This window comes from Gorilla gorilla, chromosome X (assembly GCF_029281585.2).
Source record: "Gorilla gorilla gorilla isolate KB3781 chromosome X, NHGRI_mGorGor1-v2.1_pri, whole genome shotgun sequence".
NCBI classification, from domain to species: domain Eukaryota; kingdom Metazoa; phylum Chordata; class Mammalia; order Primates; family Hominidae; genus Gorilla; species Gorilla gorilla.
Window position 1 is genome coordinate 163,395,277 of NC_073247.2, and position 12,532 is coordinate 163,407,808.

Below are 12,532 nucleotides of genomic sequence, written 5' to 3' on the forward strand. Positions count from 1 at the left end.
AAGCTTGGATGCAATTAACTTTTATTTGTTTGGTCCCCAGTGGAGGCTCTGTGCTCACGATCCCCCTTAGGGAAAAAGATGATACATTTCCTTTGGAGATACTTAGCTTGAAAGGAGGGAGAGTTTTTGTCTTATTCTTTTCTGTTAATAAAATAGCTCTTATTTTAATAAAGATCCAAACCCTCCAGCAGACAGTTCATGGGAAAGAAATACAGAAGATCAATAAACATATGAAAAATTGCTCAGGATTACTCCTAATTAAAGTAATGTAAATTAAAGCAACAATGAGATGGATATCATTTTTCACCCATTAAGCCTTTTAAATAGTTGCATAATATTCCTGTTGATCAGACTGGGAAGAAACACGGACTTTCTTCTAGGTGAGGCTTCACTTTGTGCAGCCTCTTTGGAGGCTCCTTTGACAATATTGGTCCATATAGGTCAAAATCATCAACACACATACCCTAGAACCCCACAATTCCACTTATAGGCACCTGCTGTGCAAACCCATTTACCTATGTGTGCAGAGAGACACGTTCAGGAATGCTCAGTGCTACATTGTTTCTAAAAGTATAAAAGCTCTAGACACCCAAAATATCCATGAGCAAGTCAATAAAGGGGCAAGGGGAGGCAGCTGTGTAGGGAAATGCTATGCTGGGCTGAGAAGAAATGAGGTAGATTTGTTTTCACACGGAGAGATTCCCCAAAGCACATGGTTCACTTGAAAAAATAAGTTGCAGAATATGGCACACACCTCAGATGTAAGATCTCAATTGTGCCAAACACTGAACACTGAAAACATATAGACACACATACAAGCCAGGTATGTTCTGGACCCTTCCTTCCCCTATGAAGAAGCATCTGTTGAACCTTTGGGTGAGCAGAACCTTCCACTGGAGTGTTAGGGCTCTGCAGCCTGTTATGTACACTTGGCCATGTGCCATCTTCCTGGACCCAGGCACCGTGTGAGACTTGAAAGGTCTCTCTCTGTATCCCAGGTGCTCTAGTCCTTCAGGGCCCTGAGGTTAGCACACAGACTTTGGGGTAGGGGGCTTTTCAGAATGGTTGGAGTACGAATTTAGGGCCATTTCAAAAGGAGATTACCATGCAGATGATAATTATGAAATTATAATTAGCTAGCATGCTAAGAGACAAGTTCAAAGGCACACAGCAAACTCTCGTCACCTCCAAGTTGTCCTTGGCACTCAATCCAAGAAAGGAAGGCGTGCTAAGGGGGTGAGATGCTGGGGTTTTTGAGTGGCATTGGGGGTTCAGGGATTGGTAAGGAATTCTCCCACCCTCTTTGCTTGGCTTTAGGTGGTGGATTCCTATGCCACCAGGGGGCAGTGCCTCCACATGCACCTGGACCCTGTGCTCCTGTGCCCAAGAAGCCCCACCAGGGCCAGTTGATAGCGAGACAGAAATCTGGCCTCCATAGCCCGAGGCCCTGTGGCAAGCCAGTGCCCACACTGCTCTAGCTTTTCTGACTTCTGAGTGTTCCTCACAATCCAGCCACCCTGTAGGGAGGCTTGTCCATGGGGGAGACTGACACCAAAAGAAGCGAGAAACTTGCCCAAGGTAAAATCTTGAAGTCATAGTGAGATAAGATTGTCAGATGGAATACAGGATATGCAGTTAAATTTCAATGTCAAATCAATCCATGAATCATTTTTTAGTGTAAATATGTCCCAAAAGTTAGTGTACGAGAGAATACTTACACTACAAATGTAGTGTAAGTACAGATGTGTTGTTTATCTGCAATTTAAATGTACTTCGTACCTGTATTTTCATTTGCTCAATCTGGCTGGGCTTCCCAGGCTCCTGAATCCCACTGAGCTGAGCACACTCAGCAGTTTCTCTGCTCCCAAGGTGGCCCTCCAGAAAGCTCAAATTTCATCACAGCTGCTCCACTGGATCTGGGAAGGGCTTCTTTGGGGCCCCCAGGAATGCAGGCAGGGCCTATATCAGCTCTGGTTCCCAAGAGCTCGGCCCCAGCGCTGGACAGGTGAGGTGGGGGCAGGGGGCAGGCAGCCTCAGACCATGCCGCCCTATCTCAGCTACTCCTGGCCCCTTCCTTTCCACTTTCTCTCCTTCCTTCCTTCCTTCCTTCCTTCCTTCCTTCCTTCCTTCCTCCCTTCCTCCCTTCCTCTTTTCCTCCTTCCTTCCTCCTCTTCCTCCCACCTGGCCCAGGGGCTCTGGGGGAAGAAGAGGCTATTTGTAAAAGGAACCTTATATAAACCTGTCCTGATTCCTTTTACAAATAGCCTCCTATTCCCCCAGGGGCTCTGGGGTTGTTTCCTAGAATGAAGGGTTCACCACAGGTAGTTGTAGCAATCAGGGTTTTCCAGAGAAACAGAACTGATAGGATGTATATATGTATGTATGTATGTATGTATGCATGTATGTATGTATATATCTGCATATGCACAAGTATATAGAAATTTATTTTAAGAAATTGGCTGATGTGATTGTGGGGCTGACAGGTCTGAAATGTGCAAGGCAGCCCGGCAGGCTGGCAACTCAAGGATGAGTTGACATTGCAGTCCTGGGGTAGAATTACCTCTACTTTGGGAAACCTCAGTCTTTGCTCTTCAGGCCTCTCAGCTGATTGTGTGAGGCCCACTCACATCATCGAGGATGGGTCTCTACTTTATTTCAAGTCCACTGGTTGTAGATGCCAACCACAGCTACAAAATGCCTCCACAGCAACACCTAGACTAGGGTTTGATGGAGTCACTGGGGACTAGAACCTGGCCAGGTGACACATAAACCTGACCATCACAGTGGTCTAATCAGTAGGGAAGCTGAGGGAGAACTGGGACTTAGAAGGTGCAGGGCCTGAGGCCCCTGGGGGTTCTAGTGGCTGCAGTCAGGTCCCACCTCTCTTGCCCTTCTCTCCCTTTGTTATGGCTCCTGCCTTGGCTGACCTACTTCAGGAAAAGGCTACCTCCCGTGTCTGGGGACTCTGGATGGGGGAGGTAGGATATGCTCTCCAGAGAATCCCTTCTGAAGGTGTGGTATGGCCTGGATTGCTAGCACCTAACTCTGTTGTGGCCACTGCTGGCTCTCGGACCCTGTGCCAATCCCTGTTTCTTCATAGAAATGATGGAGGGTGGACCCCACCCTTCTCCCCATGGGCTAAATATGGAGATTCATGAGCCAGAGCAGTTCTCACAGGCAAAGGCACGGAATTGTATCTCTTCTCCTAAGTTGCTTACAGAGTAGCAGAGGAGAAGGCCACGGACCTAGCCAGCAAGATACAATAGAAACAGAAAGTACTGTGTCCAAGGCCTCAGCCTAGAGAGGGAGTCTCACTCCACCCCCAGATCTGACTATATCTTCCTTGAGCTCCTGTTTCCAGAAGAGGTGATTTTCTGAGTGTGACTCCTCTGTTCCTGGCACCCTGTGCATCCTTAGCCATAGCTTACAAGAGAACAGCTGGTTGTGATGGCAGGAGGCCCTCCCAACACCAAGGCGGAGTTGGAAATGTCCCTGACAGAAGAACTGAATCATGGACGCCAAGGGGAAAACCAAGAGCACCTGGCGATAGCAGGTGAGGATCCCCTAAAATACCCCTAGGCTACAGCCAACTGTGTAGATACGTGTCTATACCTGTGCATGTGTGTGTTGGAAAAGGTGCATGTGTGCACGGAAGTGTTTGCACATCTGTGTGTTGGCCGGGCTTCGAGGATTTGTGGGTTGATGGTAAGGGGGCTAGGGGAAAAGGGATAGATGATGTGAGCATTTTGCCCTGGGAGGGAGGAGGATGGGAACAACATGTGTAGTACCTCTGTCTCCCCCTTATCCAAGCCACCACAGTCTCTGTTGCAAAATACTCAGAGGGCTCAAATTATGAGACCAGAGATCAATTCTCTCTCCCAATCCTCCAATTCATTTTCCTGTCATTTGGAGGAAAATCCAAATTCCATGATCTATAAGATTGTATCAGCCTCCTCAAAACATTTCATGCTATGATATAGACAGAAAATACCATTTCTATAGCACACAAAGGGATCCAGATCACATTGCATTTATGTTTGTTCTTACAATGCTCCAAGCCTGCTTCTTCCCCCAAAGACCTTGCATTTGCTGTTTCCTCTGCCTGGAATGCTCTTTCCCTCAATTTCCCAGGGCTGGGTCCTCTTTTTCCTTCAGGTCCCCACCTCAATTGCTGTCTCCTACTTTTCTAGGAGGAGCCCTTTCCTTCCACTATGTTACCCTGTTTTGATCATTTATGGAGCCTGCATCTCTCTGTCTGCATTTGCAAGGATAGATTGCTTTCTGTTTTACACCTGTCATTCCCCCTTATACACAAACAGATGGTCAGTTCCTTGATAGCTGGAATCTTGTTCTTGGTCATTGGTCTCTAGGTTACTGGAGAGTAACCTAGTCTCGAGCTCAGCCCTCAGGAAATTCTGGTTTAACTTTTGAACAGATGAACAAACTGAGACCTGGGATCAGCTGATGGACAGTGGTTAATGGGTGCTGAGTGATTCCCAAGAAAGCTGGAGACTCTGTCTTCTTTTTGGTGTGTTTTGTGCCCAAGAAACCCTGGTGCAACTTCTGTGGGTGCTCCTGGAGCTTCTGTTCTTCTCTCTAGAAATGATGGAGCTTGGATCTCGGTCCCGGGGTGCCTCCCAGAAGAAGCAGAAGTTGGAACAAAAAGCTGCTGGCTCTGCTTCAGCCAAACGAGTTTGGAATATGACTGCCACCCGACCCAAGAAAATGGTACTGTATGGGGTCCTCAGCACTTGGTGGCCAGGTTGGGGTTGGGAGTACTGGTTGTAGGGGCTCTAGCCTGACCAGGTCAGGCAGGGCTAGACGTTGACTTGTGAAGAGGAGGAAGCTCCTGTGCTCCAAGCTGGCGAATGAGGACAGGAAGTTCCAATTAAAGGTCAGGGTCATCCTTTCCTATGCTGGGGGTTCAACCTTGGGAATTCAGAATGCCTGAAACAAATATTGCATGGGGAGTACATAAATACTTTACTCTGTAAATCTATTGTGTGAAATAACGCTTTCCTGTATTTAAAATTATGTGTGTGGTACGTGTGTGTGTGTGTGTGTGTGTGCGCGCGCGTGTATACACACAATAAGTCAGGTGAGGCTCCTATGCTTTCTGGCTGTTAAGAAATCCAGTCAAGTGGCCTGGCATGGTGGCTCATGCCTGTAATCTCAGCACTCTGAGAGGAGGAGGCGGACGGATCACTTGAGGCCAGGAGTTCGAGAACAGTCTGGCCAGCATGGTGAAACCCCGTCTCTACTAAAAATATAAAAATTAGCTGGGCATGGTGGCAAATGCCTGTAATCCCAGCTACTCAGGAGGCTGAGGCATGAGAATTGCTTGAACCTAGCAGGCAGAGGTTGCAGTGAGCTGAGATCATGCCACTGCACTCCAGTCTGGGCAACAGAGTGAGACTCTGTCAAGAAAGAAAGAAAGAGAGAGAGAAAGAGGAAGGAAGGAAGGAAGGAAGGAAGGAGAAAAGAAAGGAAAAGGAAAGAAAGAAAGAAAGGAAGGAAGGAAGAAAGAAAGAAAGAGAAAAAAAAAGAAAGAGAGAAAGAAAGAAAGAGAAAGAAGAAAGAAATCCAGGCAAGTGAATCTGACTATTCTGTAGGCAATCCTTTTAAGCTACATTCAATATGGGTGAAGGAATGTTCTAGAACAAATAGTGGCTATACTGTTGCAAATGATATTGGGAAAACACAGTCATTTTGGAGGGGGAGGGAAACCTGACTATTCTACAGAATTAAGTGAGTCCCACAGTTCTGTATCCAATCATTTTAGCTAGCTACATTCACTGTAGGTAAGGGAAAGTTTTAGAAAAATTGTTGTTATGCTGTTGCAAAGGCTGCTGGGAAAAGGCAACAAGATTGGAGAGGGAGGGAGGCCTGACTGCTCCAGGAAATCATGTGAGTCCCATAGTTCTGTACTTTAAGCTACATTCATTGTGGGTGTTGAATGTTCTAGAAAAATGCTGGCCACATTGTTGCAAAGGATACTGAGCCATTTTGGAGAGGAGGTAGACCTGACTGTTTTAGGGAATCACGAATCCCATCATTCTGTAGCCAGTGCTTTTCACCACATTCAGATGGATGAGGGAAAATTTTAGAAAATGGTGGTTTTACTGTTACCACAGTGAAGTTTGAAAGTTACTGGGGGGCAATAAGGTTGGAGAGGGAGGGAGACTCGATTGCTGAAATGATTTATTGGGTGGCCCCAATGAAGAATGAGAAAAAAAGCTTCCAGGTTAGAGGTTTCCTGGGAATAAAAATAAGTCAAATATTGAGTTGACTTTTTGTGTCCAAAGACAGAAGCCAAATCAAGTTGCTCCAGGAGGTCAGGCTCCTGCAAACCACTAATGTCCCTGAGACTAGGGGAGATATAATCTCTGGTTTAATTAAAGTTGACTACAAGGGCTAGAGGTAGACTGTTTGAAAATATAGACATTATATTGAATTTATAAATTAAATTTAGAAATTTAGAATTAGGAAATCTAATTTACTAATTCTATTTATTTATTAATTCATTCATTCCTTTATTTTTGAATAAAACAGTTAATGGAACTGCCTCTAGGAGAACCATAATATGCAAGGGTGAGAAAAGTTAATAATGCTATCCTGCTGACTTGGAAAAAAGTAGTGTGCCTTTAAAATTACATGGAAATTAAAATAACATTTTTTGAAATGATTAACAGAGAGAAGTTGGGACTTGGTGGGTTAACAACAAACTATGTTATCTGAAACAAACAAACAAATTCCAGCCATCAGCCATTCATCCTTATTTTTTGCCTTCAAATCTCTCAAAGTTTTTTTTGTCCTTCTGATTCCAATTTATAGGAAAATCAAGCAATGGTCTGAAAATTTTTCTAAGAGACATCATTGATCAAATTATAGTCATGGGGTCTCCCTAATACCCATTATCTTTTTAATGCAATTTTTGAAGTATCTTAAGAAAATAAAATATTGTGACCATGAACTACGGTTCATAAAAAAGTTGCACCAATATCTGTGTGCTCCTCTTGAGAAAGATTAGTTATGCCTTATTGCAACAAACAGAGTGCAGTGGCAAAGTTCCTATGAAAATCCTTCACACAGAAATTGATCCACCTTCAGTTTGATGTTGTTACTTCGGAACAGAAGAGGGCTGCAGATATTTCTCAGGTGACAGGTGAGCCTTGGTTGTCTATTTTTTTGTAAGAATGAGGCAAATAAAAGAGCTAACCCAGTACTCTGTGCGCCTCAGTCAGGCCTCTCAAATGACAGGCTCTACTTCAGCAGGGTGAGGAACTGGCTGTCATGTGGGGCACCCTGAACCCTGCCAGAATGAAGACGGTTTTATTTTGTGTCACTTTCACCCCAGCTTTCTTATTCATTTGGTTCAGGTTTTGGCTTGGCGATAAGTGCCTGGCTGCCAACCAGGAGTGAGAAGTGTGGATGACTGCTTCATACATAGATCATTAGTTAAAGGCCCTGTTTTCCTCCCTCCCCTCCTTTCTTGTGATATGCCGCCATTGTCCTTGCAGGTCTAAGTCCTCTCTGGATGCTGCTGGCGGGGGCCTCCTTTGTCAGCTGAGTCTCATCTGCTTCCCATCCACACTGAGGCCTAGTTCCTCCATGGACACTTCCTAGATTCCAGAATTTTATTGAATTCTTTCATTAGCTGATGCCTCTTGTGTTGTCTTCTTTCTTATGGGTTTGTACTGTTTTACTGTCTTCACTGGCAATTAGTGGAGCCTTAACAGGAAGGAGTGTTAAATATGAGGGACATCATAGTGTAATGGCTGAGAGTATAACCTCTGGACTGAAATGTCCTGGGTTCAAATTACTGCTCTGCTACTTCCTAGCTGTGTGACTTGGACAAGGTAATTAACCTCTCTGTGTTTCAGTTTCCCCTACTTTCAAAACGGGATGATAATGATACCATTTCACAGGGCTGTGACGAGGAATCAATCACTTAGTATTGGTAAGGGCTTAGAGGATGGCACGGTCCCTGGCATGTGGTGTGTGTTAAATAAGCAGCTTGTGAAACATTTCATCTTGAACTGGAAACCTAGAACTATGATTTGAGCCCAGGCAGGTCTGGCACCAAAAGCCACACTCTTTTCCTCTATCCCCCACTGACACTTCAAAGGCATCAGATAGCCCTGGCCCAAGGGCTCTGGGCCAGAGATGTACATGCTAGGGAGTTGTTGGCAGATGGATAAAAATGAAAGCCACAGGGATGGCTGGCTGGGCTTACCCAGAGGAGTTGGTGGTTTCCCAGTAGCCAGGGTTCTAGCCTTAGCCCTGACATTTACCACGAATCCTTGGAAAGTAAAGGCATCTCGCCAGGCCTCCATGGCCTGGGCTGCCAATCAAGGTTTTACGTTCTCCTTCAGTAGGTTGCTCAGCCTCTCAGCTAATACCTGCATGTGAAAGTTCTTGCAGAGGACAGGGACCCCTGTTACTGCTCCTCTTTTGCCACAGCCTGCCTGGATGACCAAGAGCTACCGAGGAGCATGGTGCGGGTGGGGTGGTGGCCAGCAGCCTGTGTGGGGTTCCGAAGCTTTCCTAGCAGCCTGAAGCTGCCAGCCCTTGATTCCAGAGACCAGGCACCATGTGATTCCCCATGGGGTGCACCATTGGTTCTGGGCAAACTGGAGAAGCCACTCATGTGGGGTTGAGCAGGCTACTTTACTGATCATTCCTTTCTTCAGGGGTCCCAGCTGCCAAAGCCCAGAATGCTGAGAGAATCAGGCCATGGGGATGCCCATCTCCAGGAGTACGCTGGCAATTTCCAAGGCATACGTTTCCATTATGATCGGTAAGAGCTGAGGGTCTGTGGGCCCTGGCTGCTCAGACAGGGCCCGGAGTGGGGCAGAGGGGCTGGTGAGCAGCCTGGCCAGGATGGAGTCATGAGGGCCTGGAATGCCTCCCTGTCAGAGACCATGAGTACCCTGGCTCCCTGCCCTTTTGGAGCATCCCAGTGCTCTGCGGCCTAGCCGAGTTGGGCTGGACTGGGCTGGGCCAGGCTGGCTCAGGCTAGCTCAGGCTGACTCCCAGCCCTTAAGGCCCTAAGCCCTCTTTACCATGGAAGAGGACTGGAGGCTGACAGAGTCACTGTCCAAGAAGATCACGACCTTACCTGCTTGACCTCACTGCCTTCTTGTGCTCCCTGCCAGGTCCTGCCAGGGACCACCAGCGGCTTTGACCATCTGTCTTTTTTCTCTCCCAGCAACCCAGGGACAGATGCAGTGGCGCAGACTAGCCTGGAAGAGTTCAATGTACTGGAGATGGAAGTCATGAGAAGACAGGTGAGGAGGGACCCAATCGGTGGGTACAAGCAGAATCACAGTGCCTTGGAGTAGGCAGGGCTCGACAGCTGGGGTCCTGTAGTCCCTTACAGTCATCTTTCCCTTTAGCGCTGGAGGTGGGGCAGATTCCCTTCCTCTTCCTCCTCATCCCCATGGCTCTGACACCCCGCGTAGATGTCCAATCTCAAACCCACTGCTGTCCCTGAGATGCTGGTAGGGAATAGGGGCAGATAAAAGGTGGAGGAAGAGGGAACATACAAGGATAAGGGTTCTATGTCCAGAGAGAGAGTGATACCTAAGGGTCTGAGAGAGGGGTCGCCTTTGTTCAAACCAAACCCAGACCTTCTTAGGAGGAGACCCTTTCTTCCTTGGCTCCCCGGCGCAGCTGGAATGGGCTGGTCTCTTCCAGAGAAGGGAAGTGAACATAAGGGAGAAGGCAAAAGTGGGGCCTGCAGACGTAGCAGCCAGGTCTTTGGTCCCGCGGACCTGGCCCAGCCCCCTGCTTCTCACTAGGGGCGCTCCCCGCTCCACCGCCAAAGGGCAATCAAGCCCCTTCTTGCTCTAACTTTATGCTTTTCCCATGGCTGTGCTGTGGGCTTCTGGAGAAGAGCCTCGCTCAGCAGCCCTGCCTTTAACTCCTCTGCAGCTGTATGCAGTCAACCGGCGTCTGCGCGCCCTGGAGGAACAGGGCGCCACCTGGCGCCACAGGGAGACCCTGATCATCGCCTTGCTGGTGTCGGCCAGCATTGCCAACCTGTGGCTGTGGATGAACCAGTGATCGCCCCAGCGCGGCCTCCGTATTGGAGCCCTCCCTGCTTCCCCTTCTTTCTTTCCTCTTTCCCCAGGCCGCCACTGCCCTTGCCCCTTTCATCTCCCAGCAGCCCTCAGGAGCGTCAAGATCATTTTCAACTCTGGTTAGGCCTCCTACCTGGGGAGGCCAGGTCACTGCACTGGGAGGTCCTGGCTGCTGCGAAGGTGGAGGAGGACTGCGTGGGCTGAGATGCCACCCTTTGAAGGGTGAACAGCATGGTGGCATCTGGGCCCCACAGTAACACCTAGTGGCAACCTTGCCTTCCTGACCTCAGCGGCCCTTCTGTTCCATCCTCTGTGGGCAGGGGTGTGGCTTTGTTTTCCTCCCTCGTTTGCTTCCACCTCGTGCACAGCGCTCTGCACAGACAACACGCTCAATAAAAGTTCAGCCATAGCAGCAAAACCCTGTGGCTGAGGTTCCTGTGTCCAGCACTCACCGGGGGCAACAGTGGGGGTGGGGTGCACTGGGAAACAACAGCTCCTCTTCACAAAGACCTTGTGGCTGGGACTGAGCCTCTGCCATTGCCCCAGGGGCCCTGGTTCCCTCCTCCCTTTCACCTCCCCCACCTCACTGTCCCCAGCCCCAGCTTTGCAAAGTTCTTCCTGTTGGGCTCATGCAAACCAGTGCTTGTGGGGGTGTGGTTCTGGGAGCATGTCTGCGCTGTGTTGCAGGGAAGCAATCAGAGGAAATCTCCTGAAAGGGACCAGAAACCTCATTTGCGCAAGAGGAAATTGAATTCCAGAGAGAGGAAACATGTCCCTGGGTCATCCAGTGAGACAGGGCCTGGATGTGAGTTCTCTGGCATGAGTTCTCCTGAGTCCTACGCTAGGGCTTGGCCTGCCTCCTGCAGACAGACTCACTGGAGATGAGGTCCTGCCTCAGCTCTGGAGGCTGAACAGGAGCTACACATACCCCTCACCCTACCCACCACACACTCTGGGTCCACAGCCCATGAAGCACACCTCAGACAGGGTGAATAGCTGGGCTGTCCAGTAGGGCTGAGCCTGAGGGGTGGAGAATGTTGCCTACCGTGTGGGGGCCTGACCACAGTGCAGATGTGCCTGGTGCAGGAGGCCTGCAGACCAGCTGCAACCCCTTTCCCTGGGACCAAGGGCTCAACACACCTGTCTCTGACCCAGAACTTTCTCATTGGCTTTAGTTGCTAAGTGCACCTTCCCTAATCCCCCAAATCTGTCAAGGATTCTCCATCTGTAAAGACTGGGAAGCGTGTTAGTCCCTAGGTATGAAATGAACGTGTGTGTCTGTGTATGTGAGAGAGACAGAGAAGAGACAGGGAGAGGAGGGGGGGCGAGGAGAGAAGAAAGGATGGAGGAAGGGAGAGGCAGAGAGAGAGATACAGTCAGAGATACAGAGCAGCAGAGGGAGGGAAGTTAGAGTAGAGAGAGAGAGAGAGAGAAGCTTGAGTCCCAGAGCCTGCTCTGCCCCTGCTCCACCTCTTTCTCTCTGGTCCTCAGTGGGCTCCTATACAATGAGGGGGTTCTTCCACGCCTGACACTTTAGGGCTTGCAATACTTCTAAGATGAGGATGCAGGGCCTCCTGTCAGCCCTGTGGGACACGAGGCACGTGGCCGCTGGAGCCTGGGCCCTGCTCAAAGCAGAGAAAAGGACACCTAGGAAAGAAACACCAGAGAGAAAGATTCTCTCTCTGGTCCCAGAGCACAGAGGTAATCAAGTGCCACAGGAAGCCCCTCTGCAGAATGGGGAAACAGCAGCACCCAGATATGAGTACTTCTGGCCAGGAGAGCCAAGAGGGCCAGGGGTGTTCCCTGTCCTCTGCAAATGGGCCCTGGGGCCCCAAGAGTCACCCACGGGCTAGACGGAAGACTGGGGGACCTCCTTGCAGGCCGCCCCTCCCCTTCCTGCAGCTTCAGGACAGACCAGGACCCAAGGTACAGAGGAATATTAAGGGAAGCAGGGAGATGGAGCAGGGGCAGCACGTGCAGCTTCTTGCCGTCAGCCCAGTGCTCCAACTGCCATGAGTCCAGCCTTCACACTGTCTACCCTGGGCTGCCCCTTTCTCCTGCCCCAGTCAGGCCCCACAGGGAAGCTCAGAGGAAGAGGAGGCTGCAGCTGGGAAGGGCTGGGTCTGCCCTTTGGGACCTGAGTGTTTGTGAGCCTGCACAGACATGGACATGTTTGCAGAAAAAGTCTGGCTGAAAATATGTTGTGAAACAAAGTTTCACCCTTGGGAGCAATTTAGTTGAGTTGCAAACAAACAGCATGGCAGTGCCCTAGAGGAACGTCTCCTGAGCCAGGTGAGCTCATAAGGAGCCTGTGGCTGGGCCTCCACCCTGCCTTTCTGTGTGACCATTTGGCTGGTTCCCAGCAGGGCTGGGGGCCAGTTCCTAGAAGGGCATTCCTGCTCTATCTCTAGCACTCCCTGCCCCACCTAGAAGACCTCAGGAAGCTC

General features: G+C 49.3%; 1 protein-coding gene across 1 annotated transcript; it reads left to right on the forward strand.

The window, feature by feature from the left end:
- The first annotated feature begins 3,011 nt into the window (after positions 1 to 3,011).
- Positions 3,012 to 10,503, forward strand: FATE1 (fetal and adult testis expressed 1). Its single transcript, XM_004065021.3, has 5 exons — positions 3,012 to 3,553; positions 4,601 to 4,728; positions 8,694 to 8,800; positions 9,212 to 9,290; positions 9,937 to 10,503. Exons 1-5 carry the CDS (start codon positions 3,448 to 3,450, stop codon positions 10,066 to 10,068), a joined length of 552 nt encoding a protein of 183 aa, XP_004065069.1. The 5' UTR covers positions 3,012 to 3,447; the 3' UTR covers positions 10,069 to 10,503.
- The last annotated feature ends 2,029 nt before the right edge of the window (positions 10,504 to 12,532 follow it).

What these genes read in the sequence shown, in the direction of transcription:
- FATE1 (XM_004065021.3), top strand. Translation starts at nt 3,448, where the DNA reads ATGGCAGGAGGCCCTCCCAACACCAAGGCGGAGTTGGAAATGTCCCTG. An exon ending in AGAGCACCTGGCGATAGCAG is followed by an intron (nt 3,554 to 4,600) that starts GTGAGGATCCCC and finishes TCTTCTCTCTAG; the next exon opens with AAATGATGGAGCTTGGATCT. An exon ending in ATACGTTTCCATTATGATCG is followed by an intron (nt 8,801 to 9,211) that starts GTAAGAGCTGAG and finishes TTTCTCTCCCAG; the next exon opens with CAACCCAGGGACAGATGCAG.